The following is a 27,020-nucleotide window of genomic DNA, read 5'->3' as shown; positions in this document are numbered from 1 at the left end:
AGGGGCAGTGTTATGCCTGAACAAAGCCTCAAGAGAAAGCAGCAGTGTGATGTACACTAAAAGCAAGACAAAGTGGCAATGTTTCCTCATCCAACCTATCGATGTTGCAAGACATCAGCACTCAGCAAGGAGAGGCCAAGTTACAGCCAGGGCAAAGGCAAACCATGAAGAGCTCAAACAGCTCCTCCTTGGCTCTAACCCTGCAGAGAGAGGCCAAAATCACCCACGTTAAGTCCCTATAGCAGTGAGGCAAGAAGGGATGATGAACGTAAGTATGCTCGCTGGGCATCTTTGTAGCTTACCCGAGTACTGCTGCAGCCACCACCACCTGTACCAGCAGTGGCCTAAAGATGGTGGTAGAAAATCAAGGATCAAGTTCTGCATTTTCATTCTGAAAGGTTTTCAGTCTGATGAGCACACGTGGTGCTGAAATGTTATCTTTGACGAATCAATTGAGGTGAATTGATTAATCACCTTTCAGGTTTTTATATTCAGGCATTCCACATCAATTGGCAAGACAGTCCCCAGCTGCATTTAAAAGGCTATGAACTTACTAGTGGTGTCGTTGCAGCTGTGATGGTCTCAGGACAATTAAGAGAAGGTCTGTAGTAGAGTAATGTCTCTGCCAACTGAGAGAGGTGGCATGCAACAGTCAGCTTTGGGGCACGCTGTCTTTACTGTAGGTTTCCTTTGTACTGCCTTTTCTATGTTGTTTGCGTCCTTTATTATCTACGTATCTTCAGATATCCTTCTCCTCAGGCAGCAAAAGAAAGAAATAACCCACATGAAGATTAAAAATTAAAATGTTAAGCATTTGTATTCAGAGCTGGAGACAAAAAAAAATTATTAAGAATATTTTCTCCCCATGTCCTACTTCTTTATGAGAATAATTAATGTATGAGGATACAGAACTCAGTCAAGCGGGCAAGTGATTTTCTCCTGGAAATAAATAGTTCTCCATTGAGGTCTAAAACCCAAATCATTTGCTTAAAGCTCAGCAGCATGATATTCATATATTTATAGATTAGTACATCAGGAAAAGGAAATTATTAACTTGATCACAGCTTTAGCTTGCTTGTAATTAGTCTGATAGATGAGTGATGGCAAGTTGCTATTGTTATTGGGGATTTAAATGGAATTTTCCATAAATTCAGGAGGCAGCTTTTTCCTAAACCTTTCTTATCTGGACACAGCCTTGTCAGCTTACCCAGATGATCTCCTGTGGCCTCTTTGGAATAGAAACCACTGATTCGCGTTTTTTAAACTGTTCCTGAGTGCTGGCAAAACACCTCAAGTTTAAATGAGCAGTGACCCATTGGATCAGACCAAGTTGCACAGTTCCCAACAGCTTCTGTACCTGTCTTCTCTTCAACCCAAAACAGAGCTAAAAATAGCTAAATCCTAAGAGGTTTTCTTTGCAAAATGTCAGTAGGAAACAAAACAAGAATACAGAATGGTATGTTCGGAGGCATCAGTTCATCGTGTCGCCCAGGCTCATGTTTCTGGTTGAGATTTTTTTATTCCACATTGTTGACATTTTTCGTGTTTCGATTTTTTAACGTGTTGTGGGACTTTGTTTGTTTTATTTTAATAGAGCGACTTGGGCACATCCAAAGCATACACTGAAAAACATCCTATGTTGTATTTTCTGAGCAGCTGTCCCCAAAACTGATTCTAGTAGCACCCATGAGCAGCAGAGAGGCATGCTTGTATTAATATGTATTTACATTTAATTGAACAGCAGATTATTTTCCTTGGAATTGCTCACAAAACATAAGCCAAAGTGTAAGCCTGCACTGGCAAGGAGCTTTTATGGAGCAGAACACCAGGGCAATTCTCATGAACTATAGCAAGACCGCACAAGAAGACAAATGAAGTAAGACTTGGGGATCTTCTGGGGAAGAAAAGCTAACAAACTGATGTTGGCTCCTCTGGTTGGGGTCTAATACAATAAGAAAGGGGAGCTCTTCATTCAAAACACAGCTCTTACACCAAATAACTGTCTCAGCTAAAATTTGTAGGAAACAGTTTTGAGATCTGTGATATGAAGTTAATGAGTCAAGAGTTGTCATGAAGCCCTAGTACTGCTGAATCCCCTGTGATGTTCCTCATGGGCAAGGTCATCCCTGTCATCCTGATGAAACCTAAATGCCCTAATTCTTCTTGGGAAAAGGACTGTCCCCATATGAACTGACTGTTGTTCTCAGCACTTGGGCTTCTCCCTGGCCTCTAAAAATAATAACTGAGCGTTTGGCTGTATTCCCAAGCAATAAAAGCAAAATCTTTCATCTTTAAGGGATACCAACTGAGGAAGGCAGACACAAGGAAAATACTGCGCTAAAGGGTGTTATGGACCTGCACACTACAAAGGAAGAAGACAAGAGAGTGAAGGGGTGCCATGGTGCAGAGGTGCTGTGATGCCACTCTGGAGTGGCAGTCACCCACCCTCCCTGGCAGGGACATACCCACCCAGCCTGAGGGAGCATGGCTGCAGGGGGACAGCATGTGCAGACCGGGGCTGGCTTCAGCGCAGGAAGCAGAGCCCATGCTCTGATCTGCATGACACACCAAACACAGCAGGGTCAGGTCTGCCCCAAGATGAGACAAACAGACAAATGTTCAAGCAGCTCCAACAAACCCAGCTTGCATATTTTCAGCTCACTGCCATAGGCAGGCTATGAGGTGTGGTGAGGGTTCCCAAAAAGGGATGGGGATAAGCGTGGGGCTGCCATAGCTCCTTTTGTATTCCAGTAACTGGCCTCCTTCCTCTACTGCAGGCAGGCTTCCTATCCCCAGCCGTCCCAGGAACTGCTGGGAATTAGCCAGGCTGCAATCCAGAGAGATGCCCAGATGCACCCTCTTGGGAAAGCAATTTCTAAGCAGGATGTTCAGCTGTGCACACAGCCACTAAATAGCATGCAAAGAACATCCAGGAGCCTGGCTTCCTTATGCAGTCCTGACTTCTGCAGACTGTTACACTGAGTATTGGCAGCAAAGTAAAACTCCAGCTGTTGCTTTTCTTTGCTGTAGCACTCAGACACAGAGCTGACCCTTCTTTCCCATGCAGGAAGGGGAGAACGGCCTAGAAAACACTCCGGCCCTCAGGCAACTGTTCACTTCCCATAGGCAAACATGCTCTTTACCTCGCTGCTATCTTAAGTAAACATTTCTCCAAGAACACTGTCAGCTCTCTAGCCTGATGCCATTAATTGATTTCTATTAAATCAGAGGCCTGCTTTTGTTCCAGATAAAACTTTGTCTGCAGGTCAGCCCCTCAAACCTCTATCCATACTACTGAAATACAACATGGATCAGGTTAGCCCCTCTTCCTGCTGGTACAACTTGTGCAGGCCACATAGGTCTTGCAGTAAACATGGTAGGGCATCTCTTGCTAGTTAATCAGTGTCTCCAAGTAAATTCAGCCATAAGGGCAGAGTTGTAATTGGTGACAGGGAAAAGGGAAAAGACAGATGTCAGTGGTTCAATCATACTCCAAAGCACTAAGAGGCTGTATCTTGGCTGTAACTTGACTACCGATTCAAGGTAAATATCACATCTCTGCTCTCTGTACGTGAGGTTACATGGCCAAGTTAGTGCCAACCGTACGGACAGAGGGTCCCAGCATTTATGTTCCTCAGATGGAAACCTAAGGCCCAGGGTAGCAGCCTGTGTACTCAGCAAAGCCTTTGCACAGGTCAGGAGAGAGTGCTTCAAAACCAAACTCCCTGCTAGTGTGGAAAGGGCACATTGCAGGCTCCACATATGCCCTTCTGCTCAGTTCACCCGGCTGTGATGGATCTTCTTCTGTTTCCATGACTCACTGGCCCCTCCTCTGGCTTCAAGCATTTGAAGCTGAGCTCTTTGGCCAAACAGCCCTTGCTGAAATGTCAATACACAGCTGGGACACTGGGTTCATCATGGTTTCCAGGCAGTGTGTGGCTTTGTTTCTCTGCTTTCTGCTACTGATTCCTCTTTCTCTGGATGCAGGTATGTCAATATGGCTGTGATTATGTTTACTGGCAATGGACCTCCATCCTGTTACTCAGATGTAATTTTCATTGCAAGTTTTGAGCACTGTTGCATGTTTGTCCTGCCTCTGGTTGTGCCTGTGAGTTAGTCTAAGGCTCTTATTTGCTTTCAGTGGCGGCATCCACACGCTTGTTTTGTTAACTAAGGAAAAGCACCTCTAGACAGCTAAATGGATCTATTATCTCACTGCACAGACAGCAGGCAAACCACCAGCTGTCGGCCCACTACGTGAAACTTGGATTTATTGTTATTTCATATTGACCTGTGCATTTCAAAGCAAAGAATCAATAGTCTGTCACTTGGCTGATGAGAAATTAAAGAGGTAGCGGTAAAAGGCAGTGAGGTGGTAGCTCTTCAGTGGTTCCAGTATGTGCCTGAAAATCAGCTCACAGATTAATAAAGCTGGCCCCGTGCTTTCAGATTCCCAGTTAGCCACTGACGGGGTCTCCTGCATTGCAGTGAACAAAGCTGGAAAAATACATAGCAAAGTCGAAAGCATTCCAATGTAAATAAGTGGAGAACACCAAAATAAAAAAGGAACCATGTTCCCAGCCACGCACCCAGGCACACTACTCTGTCATGTATCTGCAGTATAAGGTTAATTAAAAGCCTTCAAAGACAAAGACAGCCACATTAAATGCATAGAGCCTGACTTTGAAATCACTGCAGAAAAACCCAGCTTACATTCCTACAGGGGGCAAATGTTTATGAAACACCCCAGGATAAATTCAGTGCACCCTATGCAATATTTTATTCCTCAAATAACTTTGAAATATAGGAGAAATTACCACTATTTTGCATGTAATTCAGCATATGTTCTGATTAGATGCAAACATTTGGAGACACCTCACCAGACTAGAATAAAGCTTCTCAGTACTTACGTTTGTGTGTAAGTCAGTGAGCCTTTGTCTGTCAGCAATCACCTCATGGCTCTCCTATCACATAGAAAGTAACTCTACTCTGTGAGGGGTCATGTAGTGAGAATGTTCTGGGGCAAAGGCAGGTGATATGTATCAGCCTCCATCCCTAAATCTACCCACAACCCCAGGTGAAATAGTTAAAAGCACTGAAATGTAAGTTGTTGTCACAAAGCTCCAGAATCTGCTACTGACATGGAGGAGGAGAAAAATCTCCTAAAGTTCATTATTTCAAGACTTGTTCTGTGTAGTAATGGAAGAAAAGTACACCGCAGCACTGGGACTTGTTGTTCCTTGGACTGAGTTACACCAGGAGGGGCATAGTTGTGTGATGTGCTGGCATCCTGAAGCTGAGGAGCAGGTCAACATGGTGACAATGGTTCCAGATTTCAGTGCACGTTTCTGGTACCTACAAGTTGATGTAGCACTAGGGAGTGAGCTCTGCTGATGTCTGCTATCAAACCTGTGTACCCTATGTCCTTCCAAAGCATGGCAGAGGCGCGCAGGGAGAAGACCCTTCTGGCTGTGATCTATGGTGCTATCAGCAGCTAGCAGCTATCTACAGACTTCACTGGGAACACAAACAGCATTGTCTAGCCTTCCTATGTACCTTAACACAGCCTTTTTTTACAGAAGAAAACTAAAGATGAATGTATTAAGGCAGTGGATTTAAAACTGTGGTCTGCTAGTGGTTGGGTGAGCCCTTTTTGCAGGTCGAAAGAGTGAAGAGGTATTAGACAACGTGACTGTGGGTGAAGGGATGAATGTGGTCCACATGTCACCAAGTGATATCCTGTAGTAAGCACAGAAAAAATCATGTCTCCATGTACATCAATGCTTAATAAAGCAACACAGGTTTTTCAGCTGCTAGAATGGAAAGACTGTGCTGTGCATGTTGAGACACACTATATGATGTGGAATAGTACCTTAGGAGTCACTGATATATAGCACTGGTGTAACATGCCATCTTCTCCTAAGCTCTGGGCTCTGCAAAATACATGTGCTGCCACTTTACCTGGGAGGCAAGTCACAGAATTCTTTCACATTTACTCCTTTCTTTCCAAAGTGTCTCAGAAAAAGCTTGGGAAGAGAATAGCTTTCAGAGAAAATTGTCTCCCCTACCCCCCCGTCAGGATTGCACAGCTGAGTGACAAACATAACATGCTGCTGTTTTTCAGTCTTTCTAAAGAAGGAGGAGGCAAACAGCATTTTGCAAAGGCAAAGACGAGCCAACAGCTTCTTTGAAGAGATAAAACTGGGGTCAGTAGAGCGAGAATGCATGGAAGAAAAATGTTCCTTTGAGGAAGCAAGAGAGATTTACCGCGATGACGAAAGGACAGTAAGTAACACAGGGCTGTGTGAGCACTGTCAGATGGACTCCCCCTACTCAAGGGTGTGCTTTGACACTTAAAGCATGAGAGTAAAAAATGCACTGTGTCCTGCTGTCTCCATCTTTCTCTCATAGGGGAACATGCAGCAGCAGTGAGTTGCAGGAGGGCATGCAGCATGGGCTGCCCCAGGCAGTACCAATTTGTGGAGGGGGAGGAAGTGGATGCTCGAAGTCATCTCCCTGACCCCTTATGGGGGTCAGATAATAATTTAAATTATTGTATTGGACAACACCTGTTTCAGTCAACCCCACCTCAACTATACGGAGGTTATGGATAACTTATTTGTGTGTTACACAGTGCCCTTCTTTACTGGTGTACAGAAACAACATAGAATGTAGAAAATAATGTACAATATTTTATGGACATCAACTTTCTTAAGTTACAAAGGCAAAAGGGGCATCACTGTGGCTCTCTGTAAGCCTGCCTGTGCCACAAGGACTATAGGATTTAACCTGAGTCAATTTTTCTTTAATTAAATCCCACATCTTTTTCTTCCAGAAAGAGTTCTGGCACATCTATTCCGGTACGATGGTTTGGGATGTTCTAACAACTGCAAAAACACTCCTGCTATTGCAGCTCTTCACATGAGCTGGACTGACACTGAATGTTTTCACAGACCCTAACCAGTGTGACTCCAACCCCTGTCAGAATGGTGGGAGTTGTGATGACCAGTTTCAGGATTACGTTTGCCGCTGTCCTGTTGAATATGAGGGCAAAAGCTGCGAAAAAGGTCAGCTCTGGGGTAGCTTAACGACATCAAAATGCCATTATTAATTCAAATGCAAGGCGCTGAGAGAAACAGTAACAATCATTGTCATTCTGCATCATTCTAGCTGTGACGGCTACTGGTCACACTGCTGGCGGTGTCGCATGATGGATCTAACCAGCTGGCAGTCAGGCACTGCAAGGCAGCAAGATAGTTATTACCCTGTGATGACTTTGTAAAAGAAAGTAATTGCCTTTTGTGCACCATCTGAGAGACAAGGAGGAATTATTTTTCCTCCCCAAGTGCTTAGGCTACTTTGACTTAGAAATGCGAATGAGAACTACGCTGCATATGCATTGTACAGAGCCCAAGGGGACACATCCAGCAGTTAAAGACAGCGCATTGAGCGTTAAACTCATAGAACATGCTTATCTACACTACATTCAGAACACACTGAGACCTAACAGTGACTAGACACTCATTAAGTCTAACCAGACTGTCTCAAAGGTCATCCTAGAGCATCCTTCTGCCAAATGTCAAAATACAACATAGTTAATAATTTTTCAGTCTAATATTATGATATTTATCACACAATTATGACACCTCCAGCCTTTAAACAGCTCAGATACTGCAGGAGTGAGACTAACTCAATTTTAGGTGTGTGCTTCTTAACGCTTTTCTTCCCTAACCCCTGGACATCCAGTCCTGCTTAACATTTGCCAAATGGAAGGTGCTTTTGATGCAGCCACTGTACATAAATCACAGAAATCTACTTTGCTGCCTTGCTTCCCTGTCAGTATTTCAGGTTGCAATTGATCCATGTTAAGCAATGTTACACATTTGGAAACCTAAATGCTCTTTCTCTGACTTTAGCCAAAGCTGACAAACTGAAGTGCATTTATGAAAACGGTGGCTGTGAACAGTTCTGTACTGATGAGCGGTCTGAGAGACGAGTGTGCTTCTGTGCTGACGACTACACCATAGCAAGTGATGGTGTGTCCTGCATTCCCCAAGGTAAGATGCTACCAGTCTGATCCTAAGCCTAAACCAGCTCTGGAAGAAAAGTTTTCAACATGTACACATCAGGAGGTGCAAGGTGTAACCCTCAGCCACCAGCTCCCCACCTCCTCTTCAAGAGCAGATTCCAGAGCAGCACGTTTGGGCTCCTGGTGGAAGTTAGATACTCTAAAAAAGCAGCTGGCAAAGTGTGCACACTGAGCAGGGAACCTTTTGGACCTCTTCTTTCTGGTCCCAGAAGTCAGTTCCTCTGTGAAGAGGGAAATTTGAGTTTGAACATCCCACTTGGTAGGAGTGAGGAGGGAGGTGAACTTCAGTCTCCTGCTCAGGAAGCACTCTCACCACTGGTCTAGTAGAGGAGAACTGAGTGGTGGAGACAAGCTTATTATGGCCAGGTTGTCTAAGTAAAGCAGAGCAGTAGGTCACCAGGGATTTGGGGTCAGGCTGAGGGGATGCTGGTGAGTGGACAGGCTTTGTGCCTCACAAGTGCTTTTTTAGTTTAGCTTACACCCATGGTGGGAAAATACATCTGCGGCAGCATTGTTTCGCTGTTGGATCTCCAATCTGAGATGTAACTGTGGAATTGATTACCACGTTTATTTCAGCACTGGAGTCAAGAAAGAAAGGGGCCTAATTAAATCAGAGAAAAACAGTTATTCTCTTCTTTTTTTTTTTCTTTTCTTTTTTCGTATTTGGTTGGACTAATACCCTTTTAGTATTCATCTGGACACTATGGCTAGATATTTCTCTCACTCATCTGATAAGGTAAGTTTCAGCTGGGACTAGGGTAGCTCAAGTTAATTATTTTTCCGATACATGAGCTGGCACCTTACCCTACTGCAGATGCCTGCTTGAATTACTTTCTTAGAGAGGAAAAAGTGACCCCTGGGGATACAAACATAACGGACAGAGCTGCAGGGAGCGTGCAAAGTAATTCTGAGGGGTGATGCCCCCCTACACACACCTTAATGGAGCACTCATGCAGAGAACTGATAATGACAATGTAGCTCTCAACAACAGCAATTTCATTAGAAAAAAGTGAGCACTAATGCGCTTATCCCTTATTAGCAGACTCTGCAATATCACATGATGGGGAAGCTGCTTTTGTTAAAAGCTGAGAACAAAGAATTCCCCACAGGCTTTTCAGCATGTCTTCCTCTGTGAGGAAGATGTGATTGTTGCTACTTGCTTCTTGTGGATCAGAATAACCATAGCACTGACAGTGTGTTGCAAGAAGACAAAACTGTGTAACTGCCAGGATGCCAGTCCCTTCACCATCCTTTTGTCACCTCTCACAACGGCACCTTCAACACCGAAACTGGTGTTTCCCTGTATACAGGGTTAGAGGGTATGGGCTTGTGTTGCACCTATTCCAATCTTTGACAAGCTGCCACAAAAGAGCTAGTCCTGTTTCACCATACCTTGTCTGTACCTGTAAAAGCTTGATGCAGTCTTCGTATCACCCAAGGATGCTGTGCATTTGGTGCAACTGACTGAAAGTCAGTAAGTTTGGTGAAAATATGTAGGTGATGAACCTTGATAGAGTCCCTTCTGCTCTCTGGCCTGTAGCATACCCCTTTGTGTTGACATATATCTTAAGCAGCTATATTGGTTGCAAACTCCTATGGTAGGTGTGTGATAGTGTATAGGCCTGCACCCCACCTGTAAAAGCATTTCTGGCTGTTTATAAACAAAAAGACTGCTTACCTGCTTTAAATTACTTCTGAGAACCCACGCTCCCAGACTAGAACCCAGTTTTTCAGCTAACACAACTTCACTGAAGACATTACACATTTTGTTGTGAATTCAGTGCAATAAAATCACACACGTTGTCCTTTATGTTTTTGTTTGTTTGGTTGTTTTGGGTTTTTTTCAGTGAAATACCCATGTGGAAAAATACCAGTGCTGGCAAACAAAACTGTGACTGCACTAGAAAGAATAGTGGGTGGTTCAATCTGTCCTCCAGGTGAATGTCCATGGCAAGTGAGTCTTCAGAAATTTGTCATTGCCACTTTTCTTTTTCCTTATGAAACTGCTATCGTATATTCATTGTTTTAAATATTTTATGTTAAAAACCCATAAGTGCCAGGTGTGGATAGCTAAATTCCCTCTTCACTCATAACCAGCAGATACACCTGTTTCAATCATGCATCTTAGCCTTGTTCTAGAGGGCCTGCTTTCACAGGAGTGGAGTGGCAGTGCAACCTCTTCTATTTCCTGACCCCTCAATCCTTAGTTTCAGGTTGTGAGGATACGCTCTTGGCCATAATAGGCAGGCTCCATACTACACGATGGCAAAAATGTCAATGGGAACATTAGCCCTCCAAAATTCTCCCGTGCAATCAGCACGGTATTCTCAAATGCTGTTGCATAAAGTGATATAATATCTACTGAGATCCAGGTCAAGCACATTTGATGTTAAGACATGAACTTGCTTTATGTTGGCAGGCCCTGCTAGTACAGAATCAGAAAGAGAAGTGTGGTGGTACCCTGCTTTCCCCAGAGTGGGTGGTCACTGCTGCTCACTGTTTGGAGTACACTCATCCTAAACAGCTTCGAGTGAGATTGGGTATGTATCTTCCCCTCCTTCTGTTACTGAGCCATGGTTGTGGTGGCAGCTTCTCATCCTGGCAAAGCAGAGTAAAAGACAAAATATTCAGGCCTTGGTAGTATAAGGGAATTGTCCTTAAGAGGTGTCAGACTAAAAACCCCCAATCCCCTCAAACTTCTGAGGAATCAAGGAACTGTTTGACATGACGTGCAAATAACTTTTCCAGGTGAATACTCAACAAATGTTGACGAGAAAACTGAGCAAGAAAGTGGAGTTGCCAGGATAATCATTCATGAAGAATACATGAATGGACAACTTAATAATGATATTGCCCTCCTGCGGCTGGAAACACCCGTGAATCTCACTGACTATGTGGTGCCAATATGTTTGCCTGAAAAACGGTTTGCGGTGTATGAACTGTCCACCAAGAAGTTCTCCACTGTGAGTGGATGGGGACGCCTACTAGACAGAGGTGCCACTTCATCTGTTTTGATGAGAGTTGATTTACCACGTGTAAAGACACAAGAATGTGAAAAGGAGACAGATTTAAATATTACAGAGAATATGTTCTGTGCTGGAGACCTGGCCGGCTCTAAGGACTCCTGCAAGGGAGACAGTGGTGGACCTCACGCTACAAAGTACAAGAACACTTGGTTTCTGACTGGGATTGTTAGCTGGGGAAAGGGCTGTGCTGTTGAAGGCAGCTATGGTGTTTACACAAGGGTATCCAGATACATCGAATGGTTAAAGAAGCACATGGATTAATGATGATGAAACAGAGAATTTTGAGATCGGGTTATTGCTGCCCAGTCCCCCTTTGCCATTTTCCTACTGAAACATTCCTTAATCATCATATGTGATACATGTGATACCCACACTGCTATCAATGATTTGAAACAAGCCTAATGCCTACTTGAATAATAATAACAACTTCCCTATTGGTATAATTTATAAACTTGCATGTCTTGTCAAGCAGCACAGAATGGCCATAATAAATCAGACTCAAAGTCCCTCTTGCTCTTCATCCATTTCTGCTGAGGGACAGAGGAGGTGCTGAGAGAAAGACTGTCAGTAACACATCAAGCATACTATGATCCTACGTCCAGCTATCCTCTCAGCTTCTGGTAATCAGTGATGTACAGACTTCCTGAGCTAGAAGTTGCATTAGGTTGAATAGTCCTGAATGAAGCTGTTGTCCACAAATGTGTGTAATCTCTTCTGAACACATTTCTGCTTCCGGCTTTCACAACTTCCTGTGCTGATGGGTCCTGTACATTACATGTAATGTGATGATGCAATAGCAGAAGAAACAGGAAAAAAGTGTTTCTTTTAGCTTACATTAAAGTAGCTTCCTCCAAAAGTTGCAGTGGCAACAGGTATATTTGTGGTAGAGGAACTGTAGAGTCTCCAGAACAAGAAAGCTGGGAAGAGGTTAATTTCACATTTACGGGTCTGCTATGAAAACTTGGGTTTAGTCTTCTTGCACCAAGCATTATTGCAGCAAAGCTATTAAGTGTAATATTTAAGCCTGTATTTATGGGTGGTGAAGAATACCACTAATTTAATCTTACCTTTGCCTTGATGTTAAGGTCATTGATACAGAAGAGGACTAACAAAAAGAAATGTTTGTTTCATTTGTTGTCCAGTATAATCCAATGTGTAGCCTCTATCCTGAGATCCAAAAACCAGAATTAGATAATTGCCTCACCCTCTGCAAAACACTGGCCAAAGACCATTCTCTAAAGCCTTAAGGCAAAAATGGCAGAACCTGAAGCACTATTAAAACACCATCAACTATACCATTAAAAAATGTGCCTTCTAATCTAAGCATAAAAACAGTGAAAAGGGAGATTAAACTGACCAGGAGATTAGAAAACAGTTTGTTTTACACAAAGCTTACACTTTAAGTTCATTCACATCATGCTGAATCACAAAAGCTTATAAACAAGTAGGACACTTAGAACTGACCATACTCTATTATTAGGGAAAACATTGTCATTATATGGTACATATACCATGTAATACTGAAGATGCTATAACCTGCTTTACTGACATAGAAGAATAGTATACTTTTCATTCAAATAGTGAACTGAATTAGAAAAAGCAGCAAATTTCAGACTCCTCAGAAACAAGAGGTCTTACAGTGTGAAAACATATCCCAGAGGTTCTTACTACTCCTAAGAGGAAAGCATTTATGCAGCAGAATGTATTTCCAGGGCGGAAGGTGACTAGGAGTAGCAAACAGCAAATAAAGCCTCATTTTCACCAAGACAGGGCACTCAGCATTGCAAAACCATCTCCCCAGACCCCCTGAGCTAGAACAGTCTGGGATATTCCATACTCCATAGGATGATTTCTTGCCTGCCACTTTCTAGTGTAAATATTGACATTTATGAACAGATCATCATCTTGCAGAACAAGGGTACAACGCTGAAAGAAAATGACCAGTGCTAATGGCTGCACAGAATGACTTTTTCAAAACAAAGCTGGGGTTTGGGCATGTTTTCAATGTAACAGGCTGTTTAAGCAAGACAAGAAGATGAAGATCTAATGGCAGGCTCTGGAAGCGCCAAAGACATGCACAGAGAGCTCACTAAGCACAACTGAGGGAAAACTCCAAAGTCGCAGATGCTGGGAGCTGCCAGCTCCCGGAGAACACCAGGCCAAGGTCACCAGGTGGAAGACGCAGTGCCAGCAGATTGTGGGCCTGGGATGCAGGAAAGGTGGTGGGAGCTGCCGAGGGCGGCGGGTGTTTTGGGGTGAGAGCCCGGCTTTGCCCTTGCTCAGCCCGGCGCTGAGTCCCACACCTGCATCAGCCGGTGGTTGCTTATTAACGTGAGGGCTCACTTCCTCTGTCCCGCAGATAAAAAGTACAATTAAAGAAGCCTGCTGCCTTTCCTTATAGAAGAAAATAATTAAATAAACAGAAAGAAAAAGAAGAGCCTCATCATGAGGCCGCCCCCTCCACACCCCCCGGCTGAGAAATCCCGCGGCGGCTTTTCCCCCTTCCCCAGCTCTTCCGCTATTTCAGGGCAGGGTGAAGCAACGCCGCTGCACTCTCTCCCCGCCTGGGGGGAGTGAAGGCTTCAGCTGCCGTCCTGTCCGTCCCGTCCCGTCCCGTCCCGTCTCGTCCCGACCCGTCCCGTCCCGTCCCGTCCCGTCCCGCTCCGTCCCGCTGCAGCGCGGGGTCTCCGCGCCACCATGGCCGGCCGCCTACTGCTCCTCCTGCTGTGCGCTGCGCAGACGGGCGAGCTCCGGGCTGAAGGAGGCGGTAAGGAGGCGCCCCTTTCATTTTGGGGTGCGGGGGGATGTCCCCTTCTTCTCAGCCTGGCGGGGTGCTGCGGGGGAAGGCGGGGGGCCCGGGGTGGGGGTTGCTGCTGTCCGGGGCTCGCAGCAGCGGTGCGGGGGGAAGCCCGCCCTTCCCCGACGGGCCGGCTCCTCTTCAGCGCGGGGAGCTCGGTTTCCAAAACGGCTCAGGGCTTATTTACACTTGCACTGCCCTCCGCACCCCGACAGAGAACGCGGGCAGGGAGCTGCCAGGAGCACCTCGGGGTGCTTGAGCCCCCGGGGTGCTGTGTCCTGTCCCAGGGTCCCTGTCTGCTGCACCTTCCCTGTTCTCCCCTATAAAATGGGATTGCTGGCCCTCCACACCATTCACATCGCACTGTGTCAGCAGTGTGTTCAGCAGGACTAGGTAAGTGATTATCCCCCTGTACTGGGCACTGGTGAGGCTGCACCTCGAATCCTGTGTTCAGCTATGGGTCACTCACTGCAAGAGAGATATTGAGGTGCTGGAGCAGGTCCAAAGAAGGGCAACAAAGCTGGTGAAGGGTCTAGAGTACAAGTCTGATGAGGAATGGCTGAAGGAACTGGGGTCAAGGGGGACCTTATCTCTCTCTACAACTACTTGAAAGGAGGATGGAACAAGAAGGTGGCCAGTCTCTTCTCCCAAATAACAAGTGATAAGGCAAGAGGTAATGGCCTCATGTTGCACCGAGGGAAGTTTAGACTGGATCTTAGAAAAAAATTCTTCAGGCAGAGGGTGCTCAGGCATTGGAACAGGCTGCCCAGGGAAGTGGTGGAGTCACTGTCCCTGGAAGTGCTAAAAAGCTGCATAGACGAGGCCCGCAGTGACATGGTTTAGTGGTGGACTTGGCAGTCCTGCGGTAGTAGTTTGACTTGATGATCTTAAAGGTCTTTTCCAGCCTAACTGATTCTGTGATTGTGTGGGAGAGCAGCTGCCCTCACAGCCTGGGGTGGTTCTGTCTGTGAGGGGAAGCCTGGCCAAGGCTTGGTTGGGGCTGGGGCGCAGGGGGAGCACATCTCACCACCTTCTGTGCCCATGGGGCAACACCGAAGTACAGAGTAGCATCAGTAAATGGCTTTTCAAAAGTTGTTTACTCTTCCTTCAGTGACTCAGCCTCCTGAGGCTTTATAAATGAGGTCTTCCACATGTTTCTGGAATGTCCTACTTCAGTTGACCAACGCCTGTTGCTCCTTGATGTCTCCGAAGAAGGAAGTAGGACAGAAAGCTTGGGAAAGAGAGCGGCCAGCCTCAGAAGACTAATGGGCTAGTTCAAGTTTACAAAAACATCCGCTTAACACGGGTGATGTTGAGGCAAAGGAATATAGAGGCGATAACCCCAACGGCTGCGTCCTGTCACTTTGCTGTCACTGCAGAGAGGGATTTAAGGGCAAATAAGATAGTGGGTGAATGAACTAACAGTTACTGTGCTACAAGTTACAAGCACTTTCTGTAAGCCTTCCTTGCGAGGAGCCTTTTCAGAATAAGTGCAGCTTCAAATTATACCTGGGCTCTATAGGATTGCTTAGTATAAATAGCCCTAGCAGAGTCTGGCTCCCTGTGGCTGATCCACCAATTTCAGTGAAAGCAGGGTAAGTCCTCTCTGTGTTCACTTAGAGAATATTAGGGTGTATGATTATTGCTGAATTGAGCTGCATGAAGGTGTGTGCAATCTCTCCATTGGCCTTGAAGTTCCATCTGCAGCACTGCCTTCTACACTCCAGTCTGTGATTAGAAAGTATATTTTCTCCTTAGATTCCAGGTGTTTAGGACATAATTAAACACCAGCTTCCAGGGTCTGCAAACTTTCCTGTAATATATGCTTTTTACAGGGTAATTGGCAGTTTATTTACTCCAGTGTTGTTTCTGGTTTTCCTGTCTGGTGAAGCATGCACAAGTTGATGGAGAGTAACACTATTACTCATGCAGCCAAGTGTCTGAGCTGAGTTTAATGCCTGTAATCCTTTGGTTTAAATCAGCAGCTACGTGCATCTTGAACTTGAAGGCAGCAGGTCTTAGGCTTCTGTGGCACCAAGCTTTTAAGAAATAAACCAACCCAGCTAACTGACCTCAGGCTGTACTGTCCTGCTGAAGCTGATGTTCACTTACTTTTGCTCTTTGTTCAGTCTTAGAAGTCAGCTGCTTTAGCTCTACCTGCATTCCTAACAGTAATGTAGGAGCATTTTTATGGATAAATGGGAGGTGTTAAGAGGGAAGAAAGGTCCCAGGGGTGTACAGTGGGATTTGGGGTGATGAAGGGCAGTAGAACTCATACACATGCTTTTCCCATGTGTTGGTAGATACATTACTACATCTTGAGTTTATGTAGCATTAAGTTTCTGCATCACAAGGCCCTGGAGCAGGTGGTAGTCTTGCCTAGTGGTCAGCTTTAACACCAAATCAGTGAATGCAGACTGCCTGACCTTTAGGGAAGATCATTTTGTTCAAGACCTGAGTCTTGAGCAGGGGCAACAGAAATATAAGCCCTCAGCGTCAACCTGCATATTCTTATTTTCAAGACTAGAATGAGTAGGAGATCATTTTAGGGGCCTACAGGTTGTCCTGTTGCTGATTCTCAGAGAGAGACTGCTCTGAGATCCAGAGACGTATCAGTCTGTGTAAGGACTAACCTCACAGGTAATGTTGTGTACTGGTAGGGAGTGAAAGGGTCTGTTTTGGGTTTGTTTCTACTTCAATTAGTTCTAATGACTCTTTAACACTACCAGATGTTACCTGCCACCGGTATCATTTTCTCTATTGTTTAGTATTCATCAATAAAAAAAATGCCGACAAGTTCTTGGAAAGAACAAAACGTGCTAACTCCTTCTGGGAGGAATGGAAGAAAGGGAATATTGAAAGAGAATGCAATGAGGAGCGCTGCTCGAAAGAAGAAGCAAGAGAAGCGTTTGAAGACCAGGAGAAAACTGTAAGGATGAACTAATATAAGACATAAGTTTATATATTTCATCTTTTCAAAATAGTTATTAAGGTAATTTCAACCCGGGCATCGAAACTCACAAGTTACTCCCAAACACTTAACACAAAGAATAAACAGCAGTTTTTACTCTGGTTGTCATTGCTAAGGCATAAACATACTATAACAGTCTTAATTCAGTTCCTGCAAGGCCAGCCCATGTTAAAGCCTCCATTATTTTTCCTGTTCTCATCTGTTTAATTGCCATTTGAGGCGTTTGACTTCAAAATGCTTTGATACTACCTGTGCTGGAAATACGTTCATCCTATCTGGTCAACAGTTCTTAGGTGGAGAGTCCACAAGAAGCTTGAGAAGGCAGGTGCTGACAGGGAAACACCATAGAAGAATTTTGCTGAACTTAAGTAGCTTTGCAATGCTTGTCATTTTGGGGTTCTCTTTTTCAGTATCTGAATTGACTGAATGTATGCTGTGGGCCATTCTTGTATGCCTTTCATGTTAAATTGCCCATGTGGAATGAAGTTTGTACATGTGACTCTTGTGTAACCTGCCCTACCCTGATTGCCGCTTAACTTTAGACAGAAATGCAATCTGTTCCCAAACTCAAGGGATAGTTTTAAAGAGATGGGGAGCTATGGGGACTGGGGTCAGTAGAAAAGATGGTATCTGAAAACCTGATGTGATTTGATGTGATGGTGGTAGAGGGGAATTGGCAACATCAGCTGTAGCTACCCAGCTGTTAAGAACAGCACTGAAACTGAAGTTAAGGCCAGATTCATTTCATTTTAGCATTATTTAATAGCCAGAATGTTCTTGAAGTGGCCCTGAGATGACCTGGATGGGGAGTCATGGGTGCATCGCCGGGGTACTTCAGAGCATAAAGGTTGGCTTATCCATAGCAGAACCAGCACAGCCTGTTCTGCTGGTGACCAGATGTCACTGAAAAGGACTGTCATAGACAGACAGACAGCATACCTGGAGTCCTCAGTGCAGAGGGAAAGAAGAACACAAATCAGACAAATATTTTTAAATCTCAAGATTTCTGAGGTCCTGATTGATGGGAGTATGGCATTACAGGAATTAAAAGGACATTCAGTCAAAACTAGTGGAATCAAGTGCCTTGTGCTGAGTAAGACACACTGGGAAACCTCTAAGGAGTTTTAGATATTTCTGAAAAATGTACAAGATTAGTTTCTGTAGAGCTGGGCACTACAGGTAGCTTTGATTTATTAAATGGTTATAGCAGTCTGCAAGGCACTGTATGTGCCTGTAACTTAAACGTTTGTGTTAACAATTGTTAGCTGAAAGTATCCTCTGTAGGAAAGCTCTAATATTTTTCAGCAGAAATCAGTAATTCTCATCTAACTCTTTCTGTCTTCTTTTATTCCCCTTTTCCCACACCTACTTATAGGAGGAATTCTGGAACATCTATGTAGGTAAGAAACACCCTGCGTTTGTTTATAGAATTGAGCTTCTTTATTGCAAGATTGAAAAGGATGCACCTCTTAAGTAACCACTTCCTGCTCCCCTGCTTCCTCTCTTTTCACCATGGACACCCTCACTTTGGGTTTCCTCTGGAGAAGGAATCTGATTTACTGCCTTGCTGTTGCTTGAACTCAGTTGCTTTATTCAAAGGCAATGTTCAGCTGCCTCCAGTTGCTGGGATGATTTTTGTCCTCTCAAAAAAAGAATAATGGCCCTTTGCATACAAAGAACAGTAAGAAACAGAAACTGGGCATGTGAGAATGCTGGTCATTTATCCCTCAGAGGACAACTGGATAGAGGAGTTCAGAATGCAAAGGGTCATAGATGAGGGTGGCACTTAACTTTGTGTTGGCTACAGCATTTATTAGACTATACTGCACAGTCACTTGCCAATTTTGTGTCACCTTCCATGCCAGAGTGTTGTTGATTCCTGTATTATAGAGCATTTTGTGGGATGAGTTTTCTACAGAACTGGTTGGCATTCAAGGAGGACATGCCAGTTAGACCAACAGATGCCACCCATCAGTCTTTTCTGGTTTGTTCTTTTTTTTTTTTTTCCTAAGGTCTAAACTGCATTTGTTAAGGTTCTAGGATCCATAATCACTATGCAGGGACAGATTTCTAATGCATTAGTGTTTGATAATTAGTGTTTGATAATGTTCTCCTGAAGGTACATGCCCAGCTTGCATGTTAGGAGGAGTACCTCAAAAACGGTGACCGAAGACAGGTCAGCTTTGTCCTTCGGAGTGTGCAGAAAGTTGAAGACACTTGCCACAAGGAAGATGCAGACTTTCACAATCCTCTAAGCAGGAGTGAACTCTGAAACCTACAGGCTGAAATTTCAAGCAGAGCCTACATCAGTGTTGCAGCGAACAGGAGTGGAAAATTTCAAACCATTTTCTCATGAGAATACAAGCAGTGGAACATCAGTGCCAATGCTCTTAGCGGAAATGCCAGTTTCATACATTTTAAACCATAGTCCATGAGTGCTTTGTTGGTGTTCAAAAGTATTTAAAACCACAGCTACCCTCAGCCAAGCTACTAAAACAACTCTTGCTTCCTTTTTTAGTATGGGATTCTGCAATGCTTTTGTGCAATATTGATAGAAAACTCATTACCACAGCAGCAGCTACACTGTAGGGACAACATAAACAAGTACGGTTTCCAACAGTAGGACACTGCTTAGCTTAGACCACTGCATAATGGAGTGCTCTGGCACTGCGGAGGAGGCAGAAACCAGGAGCTGTGCTGCAGGCCTCAAGTCTGTCTTTTTTTTGCTAAGATGCTTTTGCTTCACTCTTGAGGATAGAGATCAGTCTTCAATGCCTCTGTGGTGGACTGCACAGATGCAGCATTTGAATGTTGTTGGTTTTGACCACGTTGCAGGTACAGAAGGGATGTTGAGGTGTGGGGACAGTACACAAAGCCCAGCAGATGTTCCCTGTGGCAGATACAGCTTCAGCAGATAAGGTGACAAGGCTGGTGCCACTGTGTGTGCTGGATGCTTAGTATGAGCAGCTTTTTGCATCTTGTCTCTCTGTGGGCATTGCTGTTCTTCCAGCTGCTCCAAACAGGGGCAGAAGAGATGGTAAAATACTGGAATTTGAAAAGCATGTCATCTAAAGCAGTGAATTAGTTAAGCAAATGTCAGTTCTCTGGGTATTCTGCTTTTCCTACCAAGCAGTGCAGAAGAGCCCAGCAGGCTTCCCCCATGTGATGAGAGAACACATTTGTTACAGCAGATCACTAGATGAGAGAGCATAGCAGTGAGCATCAGTGCAGGGATGAGATACCTTTGTTGGGGTGGGAGAAAGGGCTGCTACATGGAACGTGTCTCCAAACACAATGTAGCCTCCCTGTCCTATGTGTAACTGAGTTTGTGAGATACCTGTGGCTGGAGCCCTGGAGCCAGGTGTATTCAGGTCACAGAAAGAAAGAAAGGGTTCAAAACTACCTTTCAAATGTAGGAGATCCCAGCACAGATGTGGGAGTGTGAGGTAAGAGCTGATTCTTTTGAAGCTGGATACAATGTTAGTAGTATAAGCAGCACGAAGCAGGAATTTGGCCTATACACAGATTTTAGCTGGGCTCTATGCAGCTTTATTTTGTTTATCTTCTGATTAATATGCTGATATCTGCTTCTTTAAATGAACAGCACTGCAGGCAAAAGACATGCACAAGGGATGAGATGACCTTTAAATAAAAGTTGAGTTGTCATTATTAGGCAGAAATTGCAAGGAAATGCAAGAGGACAAAAGGTTAATATCTTTAGACAGTCATTGCAATGTAGAAATGTCCTGTCTGCTTTTACAGTCTTCACTGTAACTGATATATACTCTGACTGTGAAGAATTACTTTATCTTCCTACAAAAAAAGGCTTGCGTACCTGCTGTCATATAGTAGTCATAAGAAGCAGATTGCAAAACTGAGGATATGTGTATGAATCATTGCTGCTTTGGAATGATTGCATTCAGACTGTTTGTTCCATCTGGAGTGTGGCAATTCTCAGGACATATGTTTGAAAAGGAAGGATGAAAGATTGCTTATTAACACCTCTTCAGAGTTCACTGAAAATGCTTACACTCTGACAATAATTTGGTTTTTGGTTTGTTTTTGTAGACGGGAACCAGTGCAGCTCAAGCCCTTGTCAGTATGGCGGACATTGTAAAGATGGAATTGGTTCCTACACTTGCTCATGCTTGGATGGTTATCAAGGGAAGAACTGTGAATTTGGTAGGTTTCTGCTACAGGGAACTGTGGCAGTGAATTTCCAAGGGAGCTGAAACATAGAGTTAACTGTTTCTTAACCAACGTTATTTGCCTCTTGGTAAAATGCATAGAATAGGATGGCAATGAACAGTCAGTTGGAGGACAGAACCAGAAATGCAAAGTCCTGGTGGCTCTATAGCTGGATAGCGAATGTTCTGAAGTTATGCTTGCTCAAGAGAGAGCCTTCTTAATTATGATAGTGTTTCTTCACATGACCTTAAATCCCCAAAACATGATGATGAAACTATGCAGCATGGGATTCTTATAACTGACATCAAAGAGCCTTTATCACCAGCTCAGAAGTACAGCCTTCCTACTCAGCTCCCAGCAGCAAGAACAAAAGCAAGCAGATTTCAGTAGACAATGCAGAGACTTTTTCAGCCTTGCAAGGAGTAAATTTCTGCATATAAATCCTTCCTGAGTCTCACTTCTGTGGCATGGAGCTGACTACACTGATGATGTCACTGGAGCATGTATCAGTAGCCCAGAAGTAAAGAGTGGAAGGTGTGGAACTAAAGCTCGGACACAGGACTGAGGGAAGTGATGAGGAGATTAGTTTTGTAAGGCAAAAGGGAGGAATCATGTGAGTATTTACCAGTATCTGGGCTTCTCTGTTAGTGTTTTATTCATTCTTCCACTGTCAGGTTGTCTCTGCTTTTTAGAGCTTACCATGACATGGCAATTGGGCTCACTTGGACTTGCCAAGTAATTTTCATGTGGTGGATGTGACTGCTTTGTCAGGCACAAGCTAATGTTACCCACTCATGAAGATGTGCTTCAGGTGTTTTAGAGGTGGAGATAGAGGTCCTGTTTGAAGAGTGTGGATTAATTTGGTGAACTTTGAGATCTTCTGAGGAGTGTTTTACTTAGTTTTTTCTCCAAACGTCTTTTTTCTAGTCATACCAAAGTACTGCAAAATAAACAATGGTGACTGTGAGCAGTTCTGCAGCATCAAAAAGAGTATACAGAAGGATGTTTTGTGTTCCTGTGCAAAAGGGTATGCTCTAGCAGAGGATGGCAAGCGCTGTGTTTCAACAGGTATGAAGTAATGAAATCAACAGCAATGGTGGTGAGACTTGTCTCACAGTTAAAGAATGTCTTTTGAACCATCAGCATCCTACATTACATAGATTTAACACTGAGGCCAACTGATTTCTATATCCAAAGACTTCTGTTTGTGAGGTGATGCAATGGACTTATCAAAATCTAGCTGATTTGGAACCCTTTGCAAGGTGCCTTACAGAGTTACCTGAGTAAACTCTGCTGTTGACAGAGGAGAAAAGTGATTGCAGTCATATTTCATTTACTTAAACACTTACATTCCATATAAATAACAGCTTGCAAAATCTTTTCCACTTTAAATTTCAGGTAACATAGTCAAATAGTAACTGATGACATTAAGTAATTGTGATCAATGCTATTTGTATGTTTTTGATATATTTCAACAAACCTGGGGAGGGGGATAAATCAACCACATACTCATGATGCTGGGGGGTTTTATTCTTTATAACTAATAATAAATTTCTGTCATGTGCTATATTGTTCCTAAAATAAAACACCCCAATCAGTTTCTTAATTGATTGTTTCAGTAAAAGCAAGTACATGAATATAGCAATGTAAGCAACTGAAGATGACGTTTTAAATTTCGAATACTTACTCTTATATATTTCAGACCATCTGGTCTTCCTCCTTTGTTGCATCTGCCAAGGTTTTGCTAGTGTTTTGAAAACAGGACAGCTGCATTAACTGGTTTATTGTGAGATGCTGTTGTCAAGGATTTTCTGCATGTGGTGGTGTTTCTGTCCACTTCTAATCTAAACGTTCCTGTCTTTACAGTAAAATATCCTTGCGGAAAAGTTTTTGTGCAAAGAAAAAAAAGGTCGGTTATTTTACCCACTGATAGCAGCAATGTAACTGGTGATCCAGATACAGCTCCCACATATGAAACAAGTGTGGAAGAGGACATAGTTACTACCACAGAAAGCCCAACCCCCAGTCCTGGCAATGAAACAAATAGGGATACTCAATATGTCAATACCAGGATAGTAGGTGGTGATGAGTGTCGTCCTGGTGAATGTCCATGGCAGGTAAATGTGGTGTTTGTGCTCGCTCTGTAAGCAGAACGTGTTTCTGAGGGAAAATGTGCCACTGTTGATTTAACCTGGTTGCCTTCTGAATGGTACCCATATAGTATGCCTTTTATAGCTTGGGGTAGCAGAATTACACGAACCTGGGCACTTCAATGTGCTGTTCTGCAAACTACAGCCTTAAAATGTCAAAATTAAAGGCTTTGTGCAATTTTTAGATGGATCTGCTTAACCTGTCACCAGAGGTGACAGCATTTTCAGTCAGTGTCTTGTTCCTGAAAGACATTACTAAGCACTGTGTGGTAACATGGCACCCAAATATCTACTTTCCATGAAGATAATCAAGACTCAGTAGCACATTCATGTGTGAATGCCATATTAGGAGAGGCCTGAAGGGTAGTACATGCTGCAGTAATAAGCACATATGCAGTGTGTAGAGAAATCAATAACCTGTTTTTATAGCTCATTGACATTAAACTGCTCTTCTTAATGCTGCACTTACAGGCTGTTTTGTTAAATGAGGAAGGGGAAGAGTTTTGCGGTGGAACTATTTTGAATGAAAATTTCATACTTACTGCAGCTCATTGCATGAACCAATCTAAAGAAATCAAAGTTGTTGTTGGTAAGTGGTTCTTTATTTTACTCCTGTGATGTTTGAGTATGCGTTGCATGCTTATCCTCTGTGCTCTAAATCTCATGTGAGATGTACTCTCACTACTTTATTATGGTTTGTTACTTCTTTTCTGTTGTTTTGCCTTTTGGAATTTCTTGTTATTGTGGGAATCCGACTTTGTAAGAATAGGGGCAGCCGATGTGGAAAGTGATAATGGTGCCTCCCTTTCTTCCTTACCAACTAGTTGGAAGTGATTAAGAATTAACGTTCTAGAAGTATTGGCTAGCACTGTGTTCATGAGAGTTGTGCTTCTTCAGAAAGCGGATCGTTCCTGGCACATCTGAAACATATAGATATGTTTGTTCAGGAACACTCAGGAAAACTATGGCACATTGAATAGAGGAAGAAGAGACAAACTCAAATTATGACTGCTTCACTTTTGAGGCATGAGACTAGATCGACATAACTTTATCTTTGCACTGGTTTAATCCTGACCCACACCAATTTCTCTTCTTTGAAACAAGCCAGGCTCAAGCTCCTCTAAGAGCTTCCATCCAAAGTTGAATTAATTGAGCCGGATCCCTTTATGCCTTTATAATATGTATATATTGTAGTATGCATTATATGTATATATGTAAACTGGTACAAAAATTTCCATAGACAAAAGCTTGGGACTTAAACTGATCCAGATGCTGCTCATAAGTATTGCAGTACATTTTTACAGTTTACTTGTATGGTATAAAGGCTTAGGCAGAGTGTTAGCAATGGGTATACTACTCTCTTCCTTTATCAAGGTTCTTAATTTCTTATGCTATCCCCGTATTAATGACCCTTTTATTAATCTTGTACAGGTGAAGTGGACAGAGAAAAGAAAGAACAGTCTGAAACAATGCATAATGTGGACAAAATATTTGTTCACTCTAAGTACGTTGTCGAGACTTACGACAATGACATAGCCTTAATAAAGTTGAAGGAACCTATAATGTTTTCTGAGTACATTATAGCAGCATGCATCCCAGAAGCAGACTTTGCGAATGAAGTTCTGATGAACCAGAAATCTGGGATGGTCAGCGGCTTTGGCCGTGAATTTGAAGGTGGACGGCTCTCCAAAAAACTGAAAGTGCTAGAAGTCCCCTATGTTGATAGGAACACTTGCAAGCAATCCACTAACTTTGCAATAACAGAAAACATGTTCTGTGCTGGTTATGAAACAGAGCAAAAAGATGCATGTCAAGGAGACAGTGGAGGTCCCCATGTAACCAGATATAAGGATACTTATTTTGTTACTGGAATTGTTAGCTGGGGAGAAGGATGTGCAAAGAAAGGCAAATATGGTGTTTATACCAAACTGTCCAGGTTCTTACGCTGGGTAAAAATAGTCATGAGACAAAATTTGTAGTGGTACAGATCTTGATCCTTCTGTTAGCTAACAAGGTGCACTTTCTGTAATGGAAACTCTATTTGTATCTTTTAGCCACATCTACTAAACTTGTTTTGAGAGCTGATTCCTTAAAGTTTTGGTGCTGCTTCTTTTTGTTTTATTCCTGCTTTAAAGCATGTACATGCGGACTGCTGGTGTTGTTTGTACAATGAAGGGCTTTCCCCCCAAAAAATGGCTGTTCAGTGGGGTCTTTTATTATTTTTATATTGCCATTTTGGTTCCTGCCTTTTCACCTAAGTGCTTCCACCAGGGGCTTCTGAGCATATTATGAACCTCCACTAATCATGATGAAAGTGAGAAGGACAAGACTTCAGTTAATCCTCACATTGCAGCCAGCTGGCTCAGTAGGGAGTTTGTTATTACTAGAGCTGTTTAGCTTCTACCTCTGGATGTAGTTAGAAGATTAAGGGAACCTGGAAGCTTGCTTGGTAAAAGCTGAGACACAAGTAAGTATTCAACAGGTGATGCTAAATAACCACATGTTCCACAAAATTGCCTGCTTAGGTCACAGCAGCTGATTAAAAAAGGGGGGGATGGGGGTGTGTGTGTGCGCTTTATATGGATTGTACTTCACTTTAATTTGAACACTTGTGTTCTACTCATCAGAAAAGAAAATGAGTGCATGATCACTGTTTTCTGGATTGTGTGTGGCTGAGGATCAGAAAGCTCCTTGCATGTGTTTTAGGTGTTTCTGTAAGGTGCAATATTGAATGTACACCAGCATCTGAAATAAAGAGTTCTTTCTTTTTTTTGTTCTTTTCTAAATTATTTATTCCCTCCAGCCAGCTTACAAATGTATGAAGACACAATCTCATTTGAGAGTGAAAAAGGAGTGAATGCCCCTATGTGTGACAAGGCTGATGAGGAGGTAGAGAATGGAAGGGGGCCTAGAGGTTCCTAAATGGCAAGTTAGATGCCAAGATACTAATTTTCTAAGAAAGAGGCAAACTCAAACAGTGATTTCCCACACATAGTTGAGCTACTGTGCTCTGATCTGTGCAGTAGGACTCCAGGCAGACGCTCTGCACTCTGATATGGGTTTTTGTATGTGGAGTATTCCTTCATATATTCTTTAAACCTTCTTAGCTTCAGCCCTACTTACAGAAATGCCCCAGCTCCTCTTGCCTGAACAAACCCAGACCCCTCAGCCTGTTCCTGTACATCATGTGCTGTGGGCCCCCGATGGCTTTTCCAAGGCTTCTCCAATCTGTTGTGCTGTCCTCTTGTCCGAGCTACACTGATCTTCACCAGACACCTGCTACTTATCTCTTAGGGTTTGAGCTGGCACTGGCTAGTTTCGTAGAGCAGATGATGTGAGCGAACTAGGTTGACAAACTGGAAATACAACTCTACACAGCAGCCTGGTATTGCTGCAGTCAGCAGTAATTGTGAGCAGGAAGGACTGCAGGTCAGTTACCCCAGCTTGATGGTCTCCACCTGTATAAAACCTCGGCGGGCTTACTTCAATGTTTGTTCAGCAGTGTTTGTTCCCTGAGTTCTTCTGACCACCGGATTGCTGTTTGAATCCCTTGTCCTACTGGTGGCTTGCTCTGTGCTCCACCAGGGTGAAGCATCCCTCTTTAAAGGGACAACCTCAGGCCTAGACACTACCCAAATCCTATTTATGTACGTGTGCTAAGGGCATTCTTCTACTTCAGTGAAACTTGTGAAAGTGAAAATCAGACAACTACAAGGTGTTGAGGTAGCTGAAAGGAGGACCTCCCCCTAGCAATGGTGACGGTAGCTGCGTTCTACTAGCTGATATGTGTATGCATTCT

The 27,020-nt window shown here is 43.5% G+C and overlaps 2 protein-coding genes and 1 long non-coding RNA gene across 3 annotated transcripts; 2 read left to right on the top strand and 1 right to left on the bottom strand.

Moving 5' to 3' along the window:
* Positions 1-1,241: 1,241 nt before the first annotated feature.
* Positions 1,242-5,014, bottom strand: LOC136013664 (uncharacterized). The gene is made up of 2 exons (XR_010612306.1): positions 4,911-5,014; positions 1,242-4,497 (listed from the first exon to the last, which is right to left on the bottom strand). It is a non-coding gene; the product is annotated as an uncharacterized LOC136013664 (long non-coding RNA).
* On the top strand, positions 3,798-11,622 carry F7 (coagulation factor VII). Its single transcript, XM_065677893.1, has 8 exons — positions 3,798-3,987; positions 6,125-6,285; positions 6,836-6,860; positions 6,954-7,067; positions 7,917-8,057; positions 9,937-10,043; positions 10,509-10,629; positions 10,838-11,622. Exons 1-8 carry the CDS (start codon positions 3,813-3,815, stop codon positions 11,374-11,376), a joined length of 1,383 nt encoding a protein of 460 aa, XP_065533965.1. The 5' UTR covers positions 3,798-3,812; the 3' UTR covers positions 11,377-11,622.
* A 1,954-nt stretch (positions 11,623-13,576) lies between these two features.
* Positions 13,577-25,992, top strand: F10 (coagulation factor X). Its single transcript, XM_065677892.1, has 8 exons — positions 13,577-13,882; positions 16,681-16,841; positions 18,259-18,283; positions 20,952-21,065; positions 21,999-22,139; positions 22,938-23,188; positions 23,693-23,810; positions 24,653-25,992. Exons 1-8 carry the CDS (start codon positions 13,813-13,815, stop codon positions 25,198-25,200), a joined length of 1,428 nt encoding a protein of 475 aa, XP_065533964.1. The 5' UTR covers positions 13,577-13,812; the 3' UTR covers positions 25,201-25,992.
* Positions 25,993-27,020: the final 1,028 nt, after the last annotated feature.

Source organism: Lathamus discolor, chromosome 4, assembly GCF_037157495.1.
Source record: "Lathamus discolor isolate bLatDis1 chromosome 4, bLatDis1.hap1, whole genome shotgun sequence".
In the NCBI taxonomy this organism is placed as follows: Eukaryota; Metazoa; Chordata; class Aves; order Psittaciformes; family Psittacidae; genus Lathamus; species Lathamus discolor.
Note: the sequence above shows the minus strand (reverse complement) of the source record. Positions and strands in the feature narration are given on the sequence as shown.

Bases quoted from the DNA above. Each gene is read 5' to 3' on its own strand.
- F7 (XM_065677893.1), top strand. From the start codon at position 3,813: ATGACTCACTGGCCCCTCCTCTGGCTTCAAGCATTTGAAGCTGAGCTC. The intron at 3,988-6,124 runs GTATGTCAATAT...GCTGTTTTTCAG, and splicing joins TCCTCTTTCTCTGGATGCAG to TCTTTCTAAAGAAGGAGGAG. The intron at 7,068-7,916 runs GTCAGCTCTGGG...CTCTGACTTTAG, and splicing joins GGGCAAAAGCTGCGAAAAAG to CCAAAGCTGACAAACTGAAG.
- F10 (XM_065677892.1), top strand. From the start codon at position 13,813: ATGGCCGGCCGCCTACTGCTCCTCCTGCTGTGCGCTGCGCAGACGGGC. The intron at 21,066-21,998 runs GTAGGTTTCTGC...TCTTTTTTCTAG, and splicing joins AGGGAAGAACTGTGAATTTG to TCATACCAAAGTACTGCAAA. The intron at 23,811-24,652 runs GTAAGTGGTTCT...AATCTTGTACAG, and splicing joins AGAAATCAAAGTTGTTGTTG to GTGAAGTGGACAGAGAAAAG.